Source organism: Clytia hemisphaerica, unplaced genomic scaffold, assembly GCF_902728285.1.
Source record: "Clytia hemisphaerica strain Z4C2 unplaced genomic scaffold, Clytia hemisphaerica genome assembly, whole genome shotgun sequence".
NCBI classification, from domain to species: domain Eukaryota; kingdom Metazoa; phylum Cnidaria; class Hydrozoa; order Leptothecata; family Clytiidae; genus Clytia; species Clytia hemisphaerica.
The window spans coordinates 565,550-589,577 of record NW_027103425.1 but is presented as its reverse complement, the minus strand read 5'-3'; the positions used below and the strand labels follow the sequence as shown (position 1 = coordinate 589,577).

The 24,028-nt window shown below is 37.4% G+C and overlaps 1 protein-coding gene across 1 annotated transcript in view; it reads right to left on the bottom strand.

Moving 5' to 3' along the window:
* The window catches only part of LOC136797907 (fibrocystin-L-like), a 55,764-nt gene that overhangs the window by 3,702 nt on the left and 28,034 nt on the right, over positions 1–24,028 (bottom strand). Inside the window, exons 35-57 of the mRNA XM_067054489.1 lie at positions 23,658–23,842; positions 22,854–22,983; positions 22,217–22,311; positions 21,105–21,307; positions 20,575–20,860; positions 19,114–20,128; positions 18,346–18,583; positions 17,352–17,525; positions 16,418–16,757; positions 15,858–16,120; positions 15,245–15,506; positions 13,633–13,792; positions 12,920–13,155; positions 12,359–12,558; positions 11,447–11,629; positions 11,002–11,074; positions 7,998–8,156; positions 6,969–7,589; positions 6,120–6,316; positions 5,049–5,666; positions 4,264–4,822; positions 3,673–3,884; positions 300–2,903 (exon numbers count right to left, since the gene is read on the bottom strand). Of these exons, the coding sequence (XP_066910590.1) occupies positions 300–2,903; positions 3,673–3,884; positions 4,264–4,822; positions 5,049–5,666; positions 6,120–6,316; positions 6,969–7,589; positions 7,998–8,156; positions 11,002–11,074; positions 11,447–11,629; positions 12,359–12,558; positions 12,920–13,155; positions 13,633–13,792; positions 15,245–15,506; positions 15,858–16,120; positions 16,418–16,757; positions 17,352–17,525; positions 18,346–18,583; positions 19,114–20,128; positions 20,575–20,860; positions 21,105–21,307; positions 22,217–22,311; positions 22,854–22,983; positions 23,658–23,842 (9,013 nt within the window). The remainder of the gene's footprint in view (positions 1–299; positions 2,904–3,672; positions 3,885–4,263; positions 4,823–5,048; positions 5,667–6,119; positions 6,317–6,968; positions 7,590–7,997; positions 8,157–11,001; positions 11,075–11,446; positions 11,630–12,358; positions 12,559–12,919; positions 13,156–13,632; positions 13,793–15,244; positions 15,507–15,857; positions 16,121–16,417; positions 16,758–17,351; positions 17,526–18,345; positions 18,584–19,113; positions 20,129–20,574; positions 20,861–21,104; positions 21,308–22,216; positions 22,312–22,853; positions 22,984–23,657; positions 23,843–24,028) is intronic.

The window sequence follows — 24,028 nt, the reverse complement described above, 5'->3', positions numbered from 1 at the left end:
TATTGCCATAACGGCTGTAAACTCCGTGCGTATAATATTTTCCCGCCTTTACTATCATTGTAACGGACGATAGCATCGTCTAGTAATGAACGATGAAAGATCAGAACATCAACGTGAGAACTGCTTAAGAACATATATTTGGAGTTGTTGTTACTTTTGAGAGTAAACTTAAAATAGTCAGTATTGAAAAAAGTTTTTTTGCTCACTAAAATCAACCTTAATGGAAGTCCCTCCTGCTCGTGCCGTGGCGAAAGATAAAAAATTGATTCATAAAAATGAAAGAAAATGGGACAACTTACCACTTCAAGAGGTGTGAGAGCGACCAGTTCGAAATCAGAGGAAGAGCTCGATTTCTCAAATTTTCCACCAACTTCTTCTTCAATCACAATCTGAGTGTTGTCAAATGACGTTTGTTTTTCCGTCATTTCGTAATCCGTCCGATCCGTCATAATCTTGTTCCGTTTTTTGTTTTTGTAATAAGCGAGGCAAATCACCAAGACAACCAACACGAAAACGAGGCAACAAACAACGATGATGACCATATAGATCCATGTGGAGTCGTCTTCTTCATTCTTGGTTATCTGTTCTTGTCCATTCACTTCCAAAGTCTTTTTGGGGATCAAGAGTGTTGAATTATAATGCGCAGCTAAGGTACCATCTTTAATATCTGTTTCGAGGTCGCCTAGCAACTTCTCTTGATCACTTTGTAAATGTTCAACATCGAATTCAACGATTATGGAGCCTTCGCTGACACGGACATTGGTGACCGTAACCTGTCTACCATTTTGATTTTCGCGATCTTCGTAAAATCCGATAAACCATTGTTTGAAGGTTTGTTCATTATTTTCGACCAGTGTCTTGTAATCGTTGTCAAAAGATAACTTCAATGTGATGATTTTCAGTGGGTTCAGACAGCGAGCTGTTGTTTCCTCTAGAGTAACTGATTGTTGAGGTTCAAAGGTTTTTGATAGACTGACCAAGGGTCCATTATCAGGAGTTGTTAAAGTCTTGATTTCTGATTGAGTATTTTTCCTGAACATGGTTGTAAATATCATCTCGCCCGTGATTGAGTTTCGACTTATAAGACCAAGAGTGAGACCTAAAGTGGTTGGTAGATACTCAATAGAGGTCTCGAATTGGTATGTAGTACTTGAACCAGACATTTGCATAAAATCGTTATTCGTTTGATTGAAAGTAGCATTAAACCATTTTGTACGCGCGTGCGAGTTTTGCATAAACGAAGCATAGTTATAGGTGAGAATGATAAACACTTTTGAGACATCTGCATCAAACGAGATTGAGCTGTCTACACTGACGGTAGCCGAGAGTTTGCAAGAGCCCTGGGTGTCCTCGTGATCAGGGATGCGAATCAAAACTTCGTTAAAAGGCGCAGAATCACCGATAAGGACGCCATACATATAATCACAATCGTCCAAGGTCGGGAGGGTGTTTTTATCAGCATCTAGCAATCCTGTTTGTTTTGTTGTCATGGAAATAAATTTCGAAGCCTTGGGTGATTCAAATCCATTCAATTTTTGTCGAATATATGATTGACAGAATGCGAAATCAGCTATTGTGAATTTACAATCTTGAGTCACATCTCCAAAAACGTGTTTGTTACAAGAAGTAGAAGAGGATTCTGGGATATCATTTCCAAACTGGTCATGAATGCTTTGCGCGGAGACAGTTAAAACCAAATTGGCTTTCGTTGCTAATCCACGGAAAGTTAATTCAGTAATTTTGATGATTCCGATAGGATGTTCTGTTAAGGAGACACGTCCAATGAGTCGAATATTGCTTGACGTGTTCTGCACATGCGTAAAAGTAGATTGATGAGCCACAAGTAATAGATCATTGGTTGGGAAGGTAATAGTTATATCAAAAGCTTCGAGAGGTTCCAAGCCAACTTGAACATACACAGGTACAGCCAAATCCGATCCTTTTACAATACTTAGAGCTGGCGAACTCAGCTTGTCTCCAACATTGACTTGACCTGCAGTTGACAGAGTTTCTCCTAAGAAGTACGCGTAAAGCTCAAAAGAGACCACCTTCCGCTTGACCATTGATCCGCTATCGCTGACGTTAACTTTGATCAAATAGAAAGCTTTTGTTGGTGTTTTTGTTAAACTGATTTGACCAGTTGATGATGAGATAGCGAAGACGCCATCTTCGTTGCCACTGGAGATTGTATACAAGATTTTTCCATTAGGTCCGTAATCTTTATCTGTCGCGTTAACCTTCAAAACCTCCTTTCCAGCTGTCGAATCCGCGGCAATTTGGACAATCATTTCTTGTTTGTGTAAAAGCTCAGGAGCGTGTTTGTTTTCACCTTGAATGACGAGAGAACACGAGATTGAGGTACTCAATGGTGGTGCCCCTTTATCCGTAGCTGAGATATTGAATTCGATTTGTTTTGTTGTCAAATTTTGTTGATTCAAATCCAGTGATTTTTGAACGAAAATATCAGATGTGGTTTGGGAGTAGGTGAAATATTCATTAAAGTAGGACAAATCTGATTGGCTGGTCAAAGAGTATTCAATTTGTTGGTTTACACCAGTGTCCAAATCTGTGGCATCAATCTTGGTCACTTGACTGGATAAGGGTGCATCATCGGACACGTAAATAGTACAAGGAGCCTTTTGGTTGAATACGGGAGCATTATCATTCAGATCACGGAGAGATATGGCCATGTTGAGCTCATTGCTGGTCAAAAGTGACCCAGATTGAGGCTGATCTTGGGCTCGGATTGTTAAGATGAAACCAGGTGTTGTCTCACGATCTAAGGGTCCTGCAACAGTGAGGTTACCATCTTGCGTAATTGTGAAGATACCATTTTGGTTACCATTAGTGATAGTGAAGGTGATCTGTCCATCAGGTCCGCTATCAGCATCTGTAGCTGTAATCTGAAGAAAGAAATGTGAAGAAAGTTTAACATCAAATTCTCAATTAAAGACTGTGGAATGGAAATCATAATAATTTCTGTTATAAACGAGTGTGCGTCTCAAATTGTTGATATTTTTCGCCAAAAAGAACCAAGTTTATTATTACAAAATATTCAGACCATCAACACATAAAAAGTACCCATAAATATGATTCCATCGATCCGACTCATTAATCACCTAGCCTCCTTTCGTGTCCAATATCTTTCGACTGAATTGTTTTTTTCGAGAAAAAAAATTCACAGCTGACATGGGGAAAGGTTGAAGTTTCTCAAGTCCAAAAATGGTGGTTATAGCATTGCTAGATAAAAGGCTGATTTTTTTCTTTTTCGTTTTTCATCTTCGTATAAGATGATATATACGATAATATACGCATAATATTCCACTCCAGATTGCCTTTCCAAAAAGTATAAAATCGCTTTCTAATTCGAAATCTATCAAAAGTGATACGCAATTGAAAATTTACTGCCAGCTAATTTGAAATGTACTTTAAAAATTTTGAATGTCCTTATAAAAAACGTGTACATTCATATATGTGTGTGTGCTTTAGGGAACGGAACTTCCTTGAAAAAGCAAATTCTAGAAATTTCTGCAGATCGCGAGAATTAATTAGCTTTTCAGAACTTTTGTGGAATTTATTTTCGCGAATTTACTCAAAATTCGTAAAAGTTTCTAAAAGAATCGCAATAAAACTGAAATAAAGGTACCATCTATTCTCATGATGGACACGTACCTTTTTAAGAACTGTTCCAATCGGTAAATTTTCATCAAATGTGAGAGAGTCTCCTGCAGTAGTGATGACGGGCGCGAATTCGTTGACACGTCTGACGGTAAAAATGACGTCAATGGTCGTCGAATGTTTGATGACGTCACCCTTGTCTTGTGCTTTTATGGTGTAAGTGAAACTAGGTTCTTCATCCTCGGTCTGATCCAAATCGAGGCTCTCTATGATGTGAGAAAAAATGACCAGATGAATTGATTGAATAACTAGGATTGATTGATAATTGGCTTTCTAAGTTGACTAAGTTACGTATCTTCCACCATTATGTGGAAACAAACGTTTCAATTTGCATAAAGAGTAGCTTCTACAAATTCAAATGTTTGCTTCCTTACTTTGTCAAAACCAAAAACCCTGAAAAACTTCTATATGCTTGCGTGTCAGTTTTGTGTCTCCAATTTCGGATTACAGATATTCGCTGACAGTTGTAAATGGACTTCCAGCGGCAAATTAGTCCGAATTTTTAAGCTTTAATTGCTAAAATGCCTCTTTCAAAATCACACTAATTTAAAACAAAATGACCGCAGAAAGAAAAAAATAGCTTACTATTAACATGGATTTTCCCTGTTGTTGTGTCCAATCGGAAGAAGCCTTCAGTATCGTTACTATTGACAACCAAGTACGTTATTTCTCCGTTGACTCCTATATCTGCATCCGTTGTTTCCAAGGTAACTGCGACATCACCTAGTAATGCTGTTTCTAAGACATCGGTTGCTAAGGGCGAAGATGCCGTGAACCGAGGTGCATTATCATTGACGTCAGAAATCAAAATGGTAACAGTGGCTGTTGATTTTAATTCGAAAGGATGTGGCGCCCCATCAACTGCTGATACTGTGATCTGGTAGCGGTCAACTGTTTCACGATCAAGCGCCTTAATGAGATAAATGTCTCCATTTGTTTGAGATACGTTAAATGTTTGTGATGGATCGACAAGTGAGTAATTTACGGTGCCAGCTAGCCCAATGTCGAGGTCTGTTGCATTTAGAGTATGGATGACGGTTGAGAGTGTAGCGTTTTCCGACACATTGAAAGTCGCAATGGATTGTGGATGGAACAAAGGACGATGGTCGTTCGTGTAACGTACGTTGAAAGAGGAGCTGGAAACCTGTCAACAAAAAAAGCATTTTAGTTGTTTCGGTTTGTTAACAGATTGGCAGATTTATGATCTTGAGTGCTATCCGTTAATCGTGTGTTCACCCAACATTAATTCAAAAGTGAAATTTTGAATAGAAAACATTCTAAAATTTCCATAGTAGGTCGAGCCTGTTTAAAAAAGAAATGTGAGCAACTACTCTAGTGACTGCCATTCAATAGAACTTTTAAATTCTTACCTCTTGTCCATGATTACTGGCAAACTTCAATACATATCCAACTCCGTAATTGGAGATTTTCAAATCTGTAAATGAAGCCTGTGTTCCAACAACACTGGCTGTTTTCGTCCCGTCTAGTGTACCACTGTTAGGATTGGTTGCTATGGAGACTGTTATGTCCCAGACTTCTCGTAAAGGAGAAGCTGGCTTTTCTGTACCCAGATCCATAACTTCAATGATGGGCTGTTGTCCGAATACAATGGTTTCATTTGCATTATCCGGTGCCGTATGAATGGCCAAATACATTTGACGTTTCATAATGTCAAAAAGATCAGTTTTTGCGGTCAAGTTTGTATGTTTATTGGATGTTGGTTGGACGTAGACTTCAAAACAAATTTCTTGGTTTTGTCCAACGTAGTCAAATTTGAGATCAGTGAAAGTCGCGGACCCAACCAAACTGATTTCCAAGTGTTTGTTACCTAGCAATGGGTTGGTAGGTGATGGTTGACATAATGACGCGTTAACGAACCAACGACGTCCTTTCGTATTGAGATTGACGGCGACGGCATCCGGAATGACGCTACGTATTTCGATGGAGGGTTGTTGGCCACAGATGACCGTATCATTACAATCTCCAATCTAGTTGGACAAAAGTTAAAAATATAAAGGATGAAATTTCTTCAATAAAGTATTTTAATTTGGTCGACACTCTTTTCCCAGGATTTCTCCACTTCCCCTTGAACAATCTCTTTAGTTGCTGAGCATCAAGCAGAGAAACATCGAGTACCTTTTAGAATCTTTGGTTTGACCCACAGATATCATATACTTTTACACATCAGATAGGCTAACTGTTCACAGATTTCCCGTGGAAATTGTCTAGTTTTGAAGTCGACTAGTCCGCCATGTTGTTTTCTATTTTACCTTACATTTTCGAACGTTTGAATTTCTAAACATGATGGCGGATTAGATAGCTCTAAACCTGGACACGCTTCCCTTACACGGGTAGCCCGATCCAGTCAAGTAGTTAAAGATCAGTGTTTTGATCCCAAGTCTATAAGATTAAGAATATCAAAAAAGAAAAGTTTCCCTCACTTGTTGTGCAAGCGTGACATAAAATTGTCGTTCCTTGACATCGAACGATGACGTCAGATGTCTGTGGTCATATGAGGATGCTGGTTCAGTGTGAACACGGAAGATAAGTTCGTAAGTTCCTGACGTATCGATACTCATGTTTTGCAAGGAACCGGTACCGTTGTGAATGAAGGCTTGTGAATCACCGTATATACCAGCTATAATGAAATTGAAATATTTTAAGTTGATAAATCATTCCCTGATAAAAGTTCGAGGGAATAGATGTTAGCGAGGCCTTTACATAATATTTTTACGACTAGAACCCCGGGGGGGGGGGCAGCTGGGCAAAAGGACCGACGGGTATGTGCGGGTCCTAAGGGTACCTTTTCCAATATGTTTAAAATGCACTGTAAGGGTCGGAAAAACTAGAGATGCACTGTAAGGGTAGAAATTTCAGAAAATTCTTGCAAAATCTAGATATTTTGACCAAAAATGCTAGAATTTTGACCATTTTTTGCACGAAAGGGATCGAAAATTTAGGGGAAAATGCACTCTAAGGGTATGATTTTCACTGATTTTTGCTGCACTGTAAGGGTGCAATTTTAAAAGCAAATTTTTGGCCCGCACATACTGTCAGTCCGCAAACCCAGTGCCCCCCCCCCGGGACTAGAACTCATTAACTGGCAATGACTAATAATATAGAAAAAAGTTCTCCAAGGAAGTCATTTAAAATCAAGCCCCTTGAAGTTGACTTAAAGAAAAATTTTCGTTAGGGAAAACTTCATCAGTTGCCTAAAGATTTCATCACTATCACCCGACGAAATTTCCCTTTAAGGTATATAAAATCCATTTTCGAGCCTTTTAGAATACCTGTATTGGAAGCAACAAGCTCAGCACTGAGAATCCATTCACGGTTTTTCCAACCAGTTGATACAATCTCACCGTTCGCTTTGTCAAAAATTTCTACCGAAGGGTGTGGCATGATGGGTAAGCTGTCATAGACATTTGTCAAATTGTACGTGAACCGATAACCAAGATGGCGTTCTTTGATGACGTATGGTCCATGTGTTACGGCGAAAGAAACTGTTTCAGGATAAGTTACGTTGTATAGAATTTGATACGTTCCGTTGTGAGTGATAGCTAAATCGGAGAAATTAGCCGTGCCATTCACGAAGGGGACAGTTAAAACGCCTTCAAGTCTAGCCTCTGGATCACTACCATCACCTTTCACCAGGCTAGCGGTAACCATCCAAGGAAGCTTTTTAGTACCCACATTCTGGACCCATCGGCCTAAGACGTCGTAGAGTCGAAGTTCCGGTTGGTCAGGGAAAGGTATAGTTTCGTTGCTTTGAGAACTGGGTTCCGTGCTCATAACTAATGTTTTGGGAATGTAATATTCGGTTGCCGTAGCTTTTGTTTCTTCTTCTTCTTCCTTCAATTGTTGGCGTTCGAAAAATGTCATTGTGGTGTTTGTGCCGTTCACAATTTGATCTGCAAATAGATAAGAAGAAGAAATCCATGTTTCAAATGCCATGATACTTTGAAAAAGCTTTGCTAAAACATACACACTTCAAAATGGAAAGGGACGTTAGTGGTGAAAGTAGGTGAAAGTAGTTGAAATAAGCCTCATTATCCCAGACTTAATTATCAGACTTTTCAATGAAGAAAGTTGTCTTGTTTCATTCGTGGCCCTCTGTAAAGTGATCCGGTACCATAAACCAGCCTAGCTTATTTCAAACTAAGTTAAGTATTTTTTAAACAGAGATAAATTGAATAAAGCCTCGATCAGCTCAGACAAAATTAATAGTTAAGCAGCTTTTAAACAGAGAAAACTTGAATCAAGTCTCGAATATCCCAGACAAAATTAACAGACTTTAGTATGAAAAGAAATACACAAACCTGTCTCATTGGTAGCTTTTGGTAAAGCAACTGGTTCAGGTTCTGGCTCAGTGACACTAATAACATCCAAGGTTAAATTCAGACTAGAAGCCAACTCTCCTGTTTGAGATTTCTCAACGACTTCAGATGTGATTTGTTGAAGTTCTTCTACTGAAGATTCTGGAGAAAAGAAGATTAGTTGATAGGTTAGGAATGACTCAGCATCAAATCAGCAAGATACAAAAAAGTTTCCATAACTCGAACGGCAAGGGGGAAATGAAATTACACGAGTTTTATAAGTTTTATGGTCTCTTCAACTAACAATGCCTTGTGAACCAATTTTTATAACTCGAAATTTCCATAATTCGAACATATTTGTGTTCAAGTTACGAACTGTATAATATCCATACAAAAACCCAAAAGTATATCAAATCAAATGTTATTATCACACCCTGGTTGTATTGATATCATCATCATCATCATTGCTCGACCGCAGTCGAGACAATGGATTCCACTCGCTGGCGCCAGGAGTCGCGGTTGCGCATAGCAGTGCCCAGGTCGCTAAGATCAAGGCCTGTATCCCTGCTCACCACATCCGGAAAGGTAAGTTTTCTCGATCTCTGAGCCACACGTTTAGGTTTCCAAAGCAATAGGGAGGAAATAACCTCAGATGAGGCACGGAAACAATGACCAGCAAATTGAACGCGCTTGGCTTTAAGGAGGAGAGAGATTGGTTTCAAGGAACCGTATATGGTACGTTTTGTTGGATGGTCACGCCAAGAGAGATTTTTAACCCTTCTCAGAAGTCTGGTATAGGTACCGTCTAGTTGCTTTTCAAACTTTTTGGTAAGGGACCAGGTTTCTGAACCATACATAAGAATTGGCTCAATAGTTGACTTGAAAATTTTAACTTTGAGACTAGGGTCGATGAAGGAAGATGACCAAATATTATGCAGCTTATTGCATGCACTCCAAGCTAAACCTTTGCGAATTTTAAAGTCTTTTTCAGAAGAAGAGATGTAAGAACCAAGATATTTGTAGTCTTCTACCTTTCGTAGGTTTGTACCAGATATTGTTTTAATATTGTCTGATGGTTCGTTAACATTAAGAGTCAAATATTCGGTTTTGGACTCATTGAGGTATAGGCCTGTACAGTTTGCAGCAGATTCAAGAGCAATTAGAAGATTTTGTGCATCCTCTAGGGTAGAGCTGATAAGTGCTATGTCGTCAGCAAAGTCTGTATCTGTTAAATGAACGGCAGGATTACGTGGACCAAGCCTACGTTGAAGAAGAAAACCGCAGCTAGATATTTTATCAACAGAAACGCGCATAAGGTAATCGACAACTAGAATAAAGAGAAATGGTGCAAGGGTATCACCCTGGAGAATACCAGCTAAAATAGAAAAAGTTGAAGTCTCACCATCAGGTGTTTGTACTGAAGATTTTGTATTAGTGTACAGAAGTTTTATGGCATCAATGATCTTTTGAGGGATGCCGTAAAGAGAGAGAATATCAAACATTAAGTCGCGATCAACCGAATCAAAGGCTTTCTTGAAATCAACAAAAATCAAAATTGCTTCAAGATTGAAGTTTCTAGCTTCCTCTAAGATTCGTCGAAGAGCAAGAACTTGGCTTAAAGTAGAACGACCACTTCGAAAACCGTTTTGATTTTTACGAAGAATGGGTTCAACATGAAGCCGTATTCTATTAAGAAGAAGCTTATTATAGATTTTTGCTGCGATTGGGAGAAGAAGATACCACGATAGTTTGTGGCAAGACTAAGGTCTCCCTTTTTTGGTACTGGAACGATGGTCGATTTTAACCAGTGTGTTGTACAAACTTGTCTTCAAACGCGAGGTTGCAAAGCTTTAAAAGGATATCATGAAAATTTCTGTCCTTCCAGATAATAGGTGGTATGTTATCTGGACCGAGGGCCTTGCATGATTTGTGTTGTGGAAAGGACCTTTGTCAACTCTTCCATGGAAAAAGAAAAAGTAGATATATCTAGAGGGGGAGAAATTTGCTCTCGTGGAAGAAAGTTATTTGTTGCTAACACCGGTTTTTTACCTAAAAGATTTTTAAAATGCTGTAACCAATTATCTAAGCGTTTTTTATCCGAGCCACCTTTCAGCAGCTGGATGGACGGTTTTGAGTTCTTGCCACTTAGTTTTTGTACTACTTTCCAAGCATCGCGATGAGAATTTTTGGAAAATTGCTCAGACATGTCCTTCAGCTGAGTATTAATAAAAGAAACTTGAGCCTCTAGGTAGGCCTCGTCAAGTTTAATCTTGGCAGAGGTAAGTTGCTCCTTGCGTCTCCGCGTTGGTGCTGCATTATACAAAGAGGAAGCTTTTGTTAGATTTTCTCTTGCTTTCTTGACTAAGGGACATTCTTTTGGGTCTGATTTAGCTCGTTTTTTGTTTTCTGGAAGTTGCTCTAGGGCAACTTTTTCTGTGGAATCTTTAAGACAAGAATACGCTAGCTCAACATTATCTTTGGTCAATTCTTCATTGAAAAGAGTAGAGAAACGGTTAAAGACCTCAATTCCAAACATGCTACAGACTTCAGGATTTGTAGAGGCTCTTTTCCAATCTATTTGTTTTAAAGGATTAGGTTTCGAAGGTTTGGAAGAGCGAAGACTAAGTTTGACCTTAGAAGATACGATGCGATGATCAGTACTCACAGTAGCAAAGGAAGAATATGCTCTTGAGTCCTGTATGCTATTACGCCATTTTTTCCGGAAAATGATATAGTCGATCTGTGCTTTATCGCCGTTTGGATATTTGAAGGTCCAGAGATGATTAGCACATTTCATGAAGGAGTTATTTGAGGAAAAAAGGTCAAATTCTTGTAGAAGATCTAAAAGGTGTTCACCGTTACGATTTGTAGCCTTGTCAAATGAAAAAGGAACATCAGGGTAGGCAAGTATTGATATAAACAATCATCGAGCACTCTTGGTAATATACTAAAACATTTGTATAGTCTCATATTTTCGCAAATTAAGTTCGTCAATATTATGTTTTACCGGTAGAATTAGCAGATGTTGAATTGGTTGCTTCGGCTGTTCCGTTGACTTTTGCTGGTTCACTAATTTCAAGCTGCAATGGAAAAAAATTTCAAACCTTTAATTACTGACAACCCAAGAAGAGCCCTAGCTTTCGCACTGTTTATGATTGGGTGCAAATACTAGAAGATGGCCGAAAGGGCTAATTTATTGTCAGCAGAAAAAAAGAAAAGTGTCCATGTTTGAAATCTTTGCTTGCTCCTTCCTATAATAAGTTCTGTTCATATAGACACCCAAGCCGGTTGGCCTTGGACCAACTGAAAAGACCCAAAATAATGTCTAAATGTCCTATATTACTTGGTCTATTGACGTAAATCACGACTCTACCTAATACATTGGTTAATACTGAACTATTCAGGCTAATTATGTACAAAAATTTACGTGGTAATATGATGAAAACACAAACCTCGATATACGTGATATCATCTGCGTTACGTCGTTTACGTAACGATCCGTCTTTCGACGCAACGACGTCAACGAAACGTATACGGTCTTTGGTGATTCCTAAGAGAGCTGCAAGGTTGTTGACAATTTGTTCTTTGAAAAAATCATCAATATTGACGCTGGATTGTGTTGTGCCGATACGGAGCTACAAGAAAAACAATTGAACAAATATTTTGTCATTTACTTTTCATCTATATCCACATTAGCTATTCTAGTTTTTAAAGAAATAATAAAATGTTCTTAAATTGTTCTTAGCATTTTAGCCATCGAAGCCTTATGTTCTTATATAGTTTGACATTATAAAAAACGTATCTCAAGCCATCTGATTATCTCTTAACTATTATAGAATCTTGGTAGTCATATATTGGTTAGAATCATTCAAAACTCTTTTTGGGCAAATGAGGATATGCAACAAACAAAGCGATTTAGTTATTGTTATTCTAAGAGTTATACCAAAAAAAAATCAAAGCTTCTTCACTTTGCAAATAAAGATGTTAAATCCACTTTACGTCAATCTTCTTTGTTACCATATGACAACCATGTTACTGAAATTAAACTTTCTCCCTTGAGAGCTGTTTCCACATGGTATAAAAAAAGTGCACGTATTTAAAGCGATTGGGTGTATTTAAGCCTTGCTGATTTCAATAAAAATCTATTTTAATTCATGATGTTCATGACGTAATGTTTTCTACGGAAATACCCCGGTTTCAGCCAGTAGCGGCAACTTTAAACTAGACAAATCGTGTATAAAATCTGCCACTACTGGCAAAAACCGGGCTTTTTCCGTAGAAAATATTACGTCAGGAATATCATGAATTTTGGAAGAAATATAAGGATTCGCTAAATTTTGATGAACACCCTTGGCCATACACACCTGAACAACGGGCACCATTCGGACATCAATAGCCTCACTTCCCCCAATAACAACATACAACAATTTTGTGTCCAAATCGAAGAAATTTGCACCACTGAATTTCTCATGCATCTCAGGTATAAAGGATTGACCAGTATTTTTAGAGTGGAATTTCATTTTTCCATCTTCGAAGAAAGCATTTGTTGGAGCGATGTAGACTCCTGAATCGATAAAAAAATAAACAGCGTTTCATACACTGGTTTTGAATTACATAAAAAGGCGGTTAAAGGGTATCTTTGGCCAAAAAAAGGCCTGTTTTAAGGCCTGAAATAGCACAGATTTTGGGGAATGAATATGCTAATTTAAAATCAATTTTAATTTAGGTTAAACATTTTTCAGATTCTGTGTTTTACACCTTATTTTTCGACTTTGGGCAAGGTCAAGGCCTCGGTTTTTGTCAGTAGTGGCAAATTTTATACAACTTTTTGTCTAGTTTAAATTTGCTAAACTGGCTAAAACCGGGGTATTTCCGTAGAAAACATTACGTCATGAATACCATGAATAGGATGTATTTTTACCCACCTTGTTTATATACATCCAATCGTTGAGATTTGGGATAAAAAATTTCCACGCGGATCTTTTCCTCCTCGTTCGCGTTCAACATCATAAAACGTGTTTTGTGAGGATTGTATGACGTCATATGAACTTCGTAATGTTGGTTAGTCGAGATAACAGTTTGAAACATCGAGACACGTTCTTGACATGTGTAACCATGACACCAACCATGATCTTGTGGTCCGTTGATCAGATCGATGTAACTGAAAAAGTTTTAGATAGAGAAGTCTCTAATATTAGTTTGGGTGAGTAAGGTAAATACGATATTTTTGGGAAGCGAGAAAAATTTGGCATAAATCGGTAAAAAATCATCGAGGATGCATATGACTTTTGTGACAAGTCAGCATTTACATTTTTCTTAATTTGGTCTGGATAAGAGACAAGCTTTGGTTCAAATTCCTTTTATCTCTGATTGGATAAGTGAGGCTAAAATCATAAATGTTACTTGAAAAAACAACAGGAGAAATTTTCATTTAAAAGTCCCTTATTTTCGACTGGATAAGGGAGGTAAACATACCCGTTACTTGAAAAAAACTAAACGAGAAAGTTTTTAGTTAAAAGTCCCTTATATTTGGCTGGATAAAAGAGGTAAACATACCCGTTACTTGAAAAAAAACTAAACGAGAAAGTTTTTAGTTAGGAGTCTCTTATATTCGACTGAATAAGAGAGGTAAACATACCCATTACTGGCGATACCAATGGGTGACAATCGACGTGTTTCTGTATCTTTGTCCAAGCTCTCAATAACAAACATTTTATAAAACATTTGTTGGCATTTATACATGTTCCAATCATCAATGAAGGTGCATTTGGATCCTTGTTCTGTACCGCGAATGATACCTATAGATTTTAATTCATATAATTATTATCTGACTGACTTAAATGGGAGGATTAGGGCTGCATGAAACATGTTCAACCCGTTGACAGCCAGTAAGAACTGGACTGCAAACTACGTTTCAGTAGGTGAGAACACAACGCAAAGAGTTGGCAAGGTAAAATACACTATAAAGACTAAGAGTAAAACCATAGAAAGGAAAATTTTTAACACATTGTCACTTTACAACTAAAAAAGACCAAGATTTTGGGTAGGTGAAGATAAAATTCAGTCAGTTACAAAAACCGTAGACTATCATACAGCCAACTAAAGTCTGTCCAGATATAATTGGCAGTGGAAACAAGAATGCCTGTAACTTTTGATAGTCAAATATAATTATAGACATTTTTTTTGCTTGTTTTAGAGAGTCAAAGGTACTGTATTTGAATGTATTTTTGGTTGAAAAATTCGTGATTTTTAGCGGTTAAATTTGCGATTGTAAAAATTGAGCTATTTTTCTACTTATGCTTTAACGTTCTTTTTTACACCAGTGGTAGTTCAACCTTAGGTTAAGAAGTTTGTCAAATTTCAAAGCAAACAGAAAAGTCCTTCAGAAGATATGGGACCCGAAATACCCCTTGGTAGCACTTTTCTGTGAAATATCAAATCTCCAACTTATTACTAAAAACGGGGGTTATGTTATCTTTTTTGAACAGTGCAATTAAAAGTTGGAAAATGTTAAGTGTTGGTGCATTGGTATTATTGCTATTGGTATCATTTATTATTTCGAAACGAAGTGAAATCACAGTATAATTGTTTTTAGTGAAAAGATAAGCATGAACTTATATTGCCTTTGTTATTTTTAAGTCTAAAGAACTTTGCTAATTCCTAAAACACTAAACACAATTTGGCTATGAGGTCATTAAACAGATCGTAAAATGTGTTATGATCGAAAAACTGTTTTATCAATCATATCACTACCCCCGTTTTTAGTAATAAGTTGGAGATTTGATATTTCAAAGAAAAGTGCTACTAAGGGGTATTTCGGGGCCCATATCTTCCGAAGGACTTTTCTGTTTTCCTTGAAATTTGACAAACTTTTTAACCTAAGGTTGAACTACCACTGGTGTAAAAATGAACGTTATAGCATAAGTAGAAAAAAAGCTCAATTTTTGCAATCGCAAATTTAACCGCTAAAAATCGCGAATTTTTCAACCAAAAATACATTCAAATATAGCGCTTTTGATTTTCTAAAACAAGCAAAAAGAATTTCCATAATTATATTTAACTATCGAAAGTTACAGGCCAATTATATCTGGACAGACTTTAGAAAACGACTTTTGCCGGTATGCCCAATAAAAACAGTAAAAAGACTCCTGAAACGGGCCTTGAATGTTTTCCCGAAATCAAGAAGTTTTAGCCGTTTTATTGTACTTTAAAAATAACGCTTTCTTCAGAAAGAAGGAATTTTCACTGACCTTTGTTAGGGTACTTAGTGTTCGCATCAATCCTTGAGCCGTCCGGTCTCGTTAACATTGTCCTGGGTATACGGAAATTACCAATACCCCAAACGGGTGCCGCATCCCATCCGAATTCCGATCGGGATAATAATGTTGTCATTGCTTCCCCAAAAAATGATCCGTCTAAATCAGTGATAATCATTTTACGGCGAGCGTCGCAATCCATGTCTACGCAATCTGCTGGATTGATCCAACGCGCTGTCATTGGATGATGGAATATCTGGAAATTAAATATGAGGGAGATAAAAATTTTTAAGGGGATAGAACAAATATTGGGGAGATAAAAATATTAGGAAGATTTACGTATCAAGGAGATAAAAGTATTAGAGAGATAAAAATATTAGATTTTGAATATGATAAAACTTAAGTATCTAGTGGACTCGTTATTTCATATAACGTGTTGAGCTGATATGCGAAAATATCTAGATATGAAATATTATGAATTAAAATGCTAGGAACATGGGTCTGAAACTATAACGGAGAAATGAGATAAGCGGTTTAAGTAAAGGTGGAGCTAATTTTGGAATAATGAAAGCTTTTTACAGTAGAACAGTTGAAACTTTGTTAGTACCTTGCTTTTTTCTGCAACATTGTTCAAAACCGTTTTCTCCATTTCCATTGGATGAAAGATATCCCCATATTTTGGTGACGTCATCCAGAAGTAATTATGCGCGCCATTATTACATCCAGTAGGTCCAAAGTCCGAAATGGTAACGCCATCGAAACGGGTCAGGCCCTTAATGGCCGGATATGACATTGGGTCTTCCCATGACATTTTGGGGCCAGTTGAAGGGGTCGAAGAGAAGATAGAAGATTTAATACCAATCATTTCAGCTAAAAATGAAATTAAATAACGTTCTAGGTTCCTAGTTTTTATCCCACAACTTTTTAAAGATAATATATTTCAGCAAACAAATTTTGCGTCAATATGAAAAATAAGCAACACATGCCCAAGACAGCGTTGATAATTCACAATAATGAAAACAAAAATATAAACTCCCAACATTTATTGCTAATATTTTGTTTTTTTGATTCTTTTTTCAAATTTTAGAATGGTCGGGCCAGCAAAAAAAGGTCTCGCCTTATCGTGAAATAAAGTGTTAATGATTTAAAGAGCAAATCTTTTATTACCTTTATTAGGGCGTGGTAGCCGCCTATCCATATATTGACTTGCATGGAATGGTATTTTCTGATCCGTAACACAATCGAAATTCGATGATTGTCCGATAATTAAAGAATTTCGGACCGTGATAGTATTGTCACGTGTATCGTGAGAAAGGGCATGGGGCCGAGCAACGTGTAGTGCGAGTGATACTCGGTTGTCTGCCAAGATGGTGTTAGAGACAACGATACTTTTATCGGGCCATGTGAAGATCCCGTAATCCAAGTTCTTCCATATAAGAAAATGTTCGGCTTTCCAGCAATGCTTTGTAGATTTCTTGAAATGAACACCGTGTAACGTGGCATGAACCTGAATAAAGAGAGATCTATATTATACCTATGATATAGTTACCGCGTGCCCTTGATACTGGAGTCGTTTATAAAATGCATTATACAGTAATATGGGTGTTATATGATACCACGATAAAATGTGACGAGATAATGTTAGTTTATAAAAACTATACTACATTAATATAATGTTCATGATATGCACCACTGCAATGTCTTTCACGGACCCAACAGCTGATTTGTTGAACGTGACGTATCGTATTGACTGATTTTACGTCACCTACAATCAATCAGCTATTGGGTCCGAGATGTAATGTCAGAAGACATTGCAATGGTGCATATCATGGATAAACGAACAAATCATACAAATTATCCCATCACATTTATCGCAATATCATATAAGACCTATATCACTTTATGATGCAAATTTGCACAAGAGCTGCACTAATACAAGAATGGCCGGTTAGTGAGAATTATAACCGAGGTCAAGTAATAACGACCAGGCTTGCATAAAGGCCTATAAGAGAAAGACTTGCTGATTATTAGATCAACAACCTTGCGGAGAGTAATCAAATGCTCTTCTAGACTTAAAAAAATTAAAAACACAAAGTATTACTTCGTTATCTCGAACTTTCAAGTGCGCATTCTCATCATCACAATCGGTACCGGCAAAATAGAATCCCAATTTCTCGCTACCGGCAACAACATTTCCAATCATGGTTAAGTCTTTAGCGTTGATGGTTTGGATAGCTCCTGGCCATGTTAAATCGTGCGGGTACTTCTTGTCCACCTGTTTTGTAAAAAAAAAACATTATTACATTTGACACTCTCTTATTCAACGTTCTATCATTCGATAACCTCGTGATTTCAATGAAATTGAATTTCTCGGATTATATTTCATATATACTTACAATAGGGGCAATAAATTAGAGTAAATTTGGTTTTATAAATAAATAAAATAAATAATTGAAAACAATAACCGCTAGTGGCACTAGACTGTAGCTAGCAGCAAGTGACAATGAGTCTAACCTAGAATTGAATTATTTATAACGAAGAGATAACGAAGTAATATACTAGAATTTGAATAAAATTGAATTTCACCGTTAGATTGACATTATTACCGAGTTTATGTATCGGAGGATATCGAGGGCGACGGTAAGTGAAATGATACAAAACAAAGTCGATAGTTGATGTACGGCTCTGTATCGCCTTTGCTCACCTAAACAGACGACGGTATTTTGGTGTTTTTACCGTCGTCGAGCAAAGTGGACGGTGATTTTGGAGACATGTCAACTTTGCTTTATACCGTCCCCGTCGAATTATCTCGAATACATAAACTCGCTATTCGCTAGGCTAGACAGTAAATAATTTTGGGGGAGTATTGACGTTTCAAGGGTTCGTATAGAGTTACAGTTTCTAAAATAGTTTAAATAGTTTTACGTACTTGTTCATGTCTTTCACTACATTGTGAAATAAGAAAGCTAAAAAATTTACTTTCTAGATAATTTGCGATTGATAGGACAGTAGCATTATAATCGAAATAAAAATTCACAACTTCTCTACTAATAAAAGATTTTTACTCACAATTTCTTTTTTAAACAAAGCTTTACCTTATACGTCGACTCAGCAACAGATCTGATAACCAAATTATTCAACAACTTGTTACCAGTTCCCTCCAAATCAATACCTTGTCCAACAGTATGATAAATGACGTTATTTTCGACCGTCAGATTGTTGGTGCCGTAAACGCCGACGGCGACGTTATAACCGTCGTTAAAAGAACATCCGTCAACGAACGACTCGTTGCCGTGTGCGATGTCACCAAGGTTTAGAAAACTGAGTGAAAATCTAAATGGAGAAGAATAGAAAGAGTTTTTTTTCAGTTTGAAAATTTGATTCTTTTTAAGAATTTCAACATAAAACATCTCAAGAATAGCACTTTTCTGAAATTATTCCATATTTTAACTCAGTCTTATGTATAATACTGGATCCTGCTGGATCGTAAATTTCAATCCAAAAACTCGCCCATTTCAACCATAATAATAGTTAGTACCTTTAAGTCTCGCCCACCTTACCATGAATAATAGCGCATATTTCCAATGTAAACGATACCTAAGCTTTTCTCGTCAACTTTAACTTTTTTTATTACTAGGGCATTCGCCCACCAAACCATAAATCACAGTATTTGCTTTGTAAACTCTACATACATTGGATCAAAACTTTCAGTCCATCCCTACTTCTCACGATGAATGAAACTATACCTAACTTTAATCTCATCCAGCCAATTTTTATATTACTAGTGCTTAATAAGAAACAAATTTTCAAGACTCGCCCACCCAACCATAAACAACAGTATTTTCTATGAAAACTTTACATACCTTGGATCATAACTTTCAGTCCATCCATACTGCCCACAGTTGCTAAACTGTACTTCATTCAATTGAGCTTTACCTCTGTATGGAACACCTTCGTCACCGGCATATTTACCGACAAGTACACGGCAGCCGAAACTCTGATCTTCAAGCGAGCGGGCCGGATGATTGGCGCCTTCGATTCGAATATTCCTAGACAGGAGACCAACTTTAGCGCTCATTTTCACTTCATAGTTATTGATTTTCTGTTGGAAAGCGGTGTGTTTGTACGTTGCACCGCGATTGAGTGTTAAAGTCATACCATCGTCACTGATATCGGTCAATGTGAATTTCTCGGCTTCCTCTGGTACAAATGATGACGTCGTAATGATAATCTCATCCCCAATCTCCCAATCAACCGCGTCCTCAACAGAGATCTGGGTACCACCTACTGCTAAACTCTGCTCCAGCCTCGTCCAATGGACGTCATGCTTTTTGCCGTACATTTGTAATAGCCCGAACACGCCTAACGCTTTTGCACCCAGATTCAAATCCTTAGTCAAGGGCATATCCTTAGAATCATGATTCCCGGTCAAACTGATAATAACATTACTAATAACTGGTTGATCTGGGAAGCCCACAATAAGCTGACCAGATAGACCACTGATAAGGATGGTATTAGCCTTTAGGACTTGGTCGTAGGTTTGATTCCCGAAGTCTAGAACACCATAAACGTATAGGCGATCAAGAATAACAGGCTGCTCAATATCGAAAACCATCCACCATGTTGGCAAAATCATGACGTTATCATTCTCTTGTGGGATACGCCCGTCTGATCCACCATAACCTGCAGGGGCGCCCGCCCAGCTTTCGGCTTGACTCCACTGTTTGGCATCTATTGGCCGCCCCTTTGGTGGTGGTGGGGGTGTGGGTACAACACATTTTTCGAAGAAACAGCGGTAGGTATGCATCTTGATGTTTCGTGGTGTAGGTTTGAGAGGTGAGCTTCCTTTGCCAGAGACGAGATAGGTCATAGACATTCCTGAAATTGAGAATATGAATTTTTAAATATCTTTAAATATTCTTTTATAGTATATTCAGACAAAATAAGGTTGGAATTCGAATTTTGTTGGAACATATGAGCAGGTGAATCGCCTTCGAGATCATCAAAAAAGAACAAAACGAATATTTTAATTGGCTTGAAAATTGGACTATTGGAAAACCTCGTCCTATGATCGGTGCAAAAATATTAAAAATTGCTTCAAGGGAGTGAAACAAAAACTTTTTTTTAAATAACTTCCTCAAACTGGACGTACCATGAGAGATGTTTTTCAAGTATATAGTCTATCTAGTGTGTAAAGGAATATGGCAACTACTAACGTGGTTCCCGTGTATCCCAGGCTTTATTTACATTACTGATAGAGAAATCAGCTGATAATACGCTGGAGATGAGGTTAAATGTATGTAGGTCAAACACATTAAACAAACCTTGTTCATCAAAGAACCAGTCGCCATGTTTATTACTACCGACTGCCGGTAAATTCTCCAAATTTTCTTTCTGCCCATTACTGACTGTCTTGAAGTGATCTGGCAAATTCTTAAATTCATGTTTCAACAGTAAGTAGTCGTCAGGTCCTAGTTCATTGGCTTGTAAATCGTATGTAATGTTGACAAATTGTGTAGAGTTTTTGAATGAGAATGTATACACATCGTTGATTGGAACTAGCGCTGTCCATCCGTTAGGGAACGATTTAGCTTTCATGCGGAAGAAAACCTGTTTAAGAGAAGAATGCAAAGAATTCATTAATTTATGCTTAGGAATAGTTAATGAGATTGAGAAACAATTAAAGTCTTGAAGGTGAAAAAAACAAACAAAAAATGTCAAGTAATTAACTGTAAGTTGCAAAGTAACTTTAACGTGAACTTTTTCGAGTAATCAAATGTTTTGACTGCATTTATATAATTTTGAAGCCCATGTATTATATTCCCACCAGAAAGGTATAAAAACGATAGAGTACCTCATCCTTGCCATGAGAATTTTCAAAGAAAGCATCCTTCTCATTGATCGACTTTGGATGAACGTTATTGAAGTTGACTTTCGCATATTTTCCTCCAGTACATTTCACACCTTTGACACCCCCAAAAGATGAAGCAGCGTCGTCGGTGCATTTGGCGGGATCCAAAGTTTTCATGGTGGGTAGGATATTTCCGCCCGTGTGTCCTTAGGAGTAGAAAAAATGAAAGTTATGAGAGTGGGTAAGATCAATGAAGTATAAGCCCGAATAGCTAGACTCAAATCTCCTTGGTAGGATTTGAAACCTACCAAATCCTACCAAAGTTGCGCGGCCTAGCGTGGTCCGCCTGGTTTTTACACAAATGACAGATTGAAACTGAAATTTACACCAAAATTTCGAAAAAGATATCACTCGAAAATAAAAGAATCGCTAGATTCAATCCGTAGTCAAAATACGGCGCATGTTCTAAGGGTTCACTTTTTTTCGCCTAAGAAAGGTTAAAGATTTGATTCTAGCCCTTCGGGCTTATACTTCATTGGGCAAGATATTCTCGCCCGTATTTTTTAGGAATAGGAAAGAAAGAAGCTACGAGGGTGGACAATATATTCCCGCCCGTGTGGGGTAGAAATAAAGATGAAAGTTGACATGGTGGGTAAGATACTAACCCCCACGTGTCCATGGAAATAAAAGGAGATAAATTATGAGGGTTGGAAGATACTTCCGCCTGTGTTTCCTTAGGACCTTGGGATTAGAAAATATGAAAGTTATGAGGGTTGGAAGATATCTCCCACCCGTGTGTCCTTAGGTGTAGAAAATAGGAAACTTATCGGGGAAGACATTCCCACCCACATGTCCTCGGGAGCGGAGAAATTGAAAGTTATGAGGGCAGACAAGATATTCCCGCCCGTGTGTCCTAGGAGTAGAAATAAAGATGAAAGCTAACATGGTGGGCAATTTTCGAATAATCAAGGCAAAGAGCCGATTCGAGTTAGTTTGAAATAATTATTGTAAGACGATTGAATGAGTAATTGATTAACCCCTTAAAATCTTTCTAGTATAAACTCATTATAAGATTATTTGAATAATCGAGACAATAAAAATACCCGTAAAAATACCTGTTAATGAACCATCCTCATCCATAAGCGCAGAAGCGTGTTGGAAAGGAAAGGAGACTCTGTTCGGTGAATTATCAAAATCCAATTTGTTCATTCTGTAAAATGAAAAATGTGAAATTAAACATCATCAAAATTATGAAATAGTTGCTTCAGAAATAAGCCAGGAGCATGGAATTTGATATCCGACCCCCACTTTTAAACATCAGTTTATGAGTTTGGACTTAAAAAACATTTACTGTCAGAAAATCTACATATTGTAATGGCAATTTTCCATTTTGTCCATACTTGTAACAGGAGGCTAAAAGCTTTAGAGTAGGTTGCAAAATAAAGTTTAGCTATTCACTTTTTTTTATAAGAACCAGTAAATTTTGGTCGAGGTTCGGCTGTACATTTTTTTCTGTGGTATCAGGCTTAAATGTTTCTAAAATTATATCAATATGACTAGAAGGGTTTAAAATCTACTTTGCTATTTCTGAAATTGAGGCTGCGGTTGTTCTTGGGTTTTGGCCGAAAATGAGCTTTATTTTCTCATAAAAAAAGCTTGCATGGGATCCTTATATACTTCTTAGAGCATGCTTTTACAAACTTTCAGCTTGATTAAAATCTGACAGCTTGAAAAAACACTAGGCAATCTTACCTGATAATAGCACCTCCGTCATTCGGCTTACAATGAGCACACGTTTTAAACGTCACGCACGAGTCCTCGTCAAAATTCTTTAGGGTAACGTTCGAAACTGTCAAACGCGTTGAGAAGGGCAACCAAATACCTAAAATATGTAATGTTAAATTTCATTTCAAAATCATGAACTACAGTAGAAACCCTTTAACTCGAACTCGCATGTCTCCTTTCATCGAACATGTTTTTTCGTCCATGTAGCTGACAATGACTTATGAACCTTACTCCATAACTCGAGAGTTCTATAATTCAAGGAAATGTGTAACTAATGCGTGTTTTATAGAGAGTTGTATGGAGATTCTATTTTTCTGGTCTGAAGAATGCTTAATTTGCCGAAATATTTTCAATCCATTAATAGCACTATCGGTAAAAACAATACTTAACAATTATCTGGCTCCCTAATTTCTACAAATAAGTTTTACAATGTTTGAGCCCTTCAAAAATTCTCAAGAAAGATTTTGAAATTTTGCCCAAGCTACACATTTTTTTATAAGAAACCCAAATTTTTGGCTCAGGGCTTAAGTTGCTAAGGTTTTGACTTCTTATTTCATTTTATGTCCAAAATGCCTCAAATTTAGTATGCAAATACAATCGGTACAAATTTTGATACCAAATTATGCCGAAAACATATTTTTTGTTGCTTTCCCGGTTCATGCTCAGTTTCAGGACTACGTTATTAAGGCCAAGTTGCTTAATTTCGTGGCTATTCTTATAGCTGGACCATTAGTCGAAATAATATGAAATTTGACAAATCATACAACGAACCTGCTTGAGTACAGTTAGCTTGATCGCTTGTTCTGACGTCATAGCTACCAATATCCCGCAGTTCTGAGTGACCCACAATGAGTGAATCTTTGACCATAGCACCTCCCCAGGGCGAGTCTTGTGAGTTAGCCTGTATGTATTCAATTCCTGCAACATCGTTGTCAAGGGCGATAAAGTCAACAAACCTAAAATTAAAAAAATGAAGATTTTTTTCCCATTACCATGTCGTCAAATTTGATTAGAGAAAACCAAAGTTTTCAAGGAAATTGTTGCTTTAATTTCTTATATTTAAGACCAAATCTTTAACCAAACAAAAAATCTAGCCGAAGTAAAAAGTGAAAGAGAAGCTTGAAAGTTGCTAGCCATGCAAT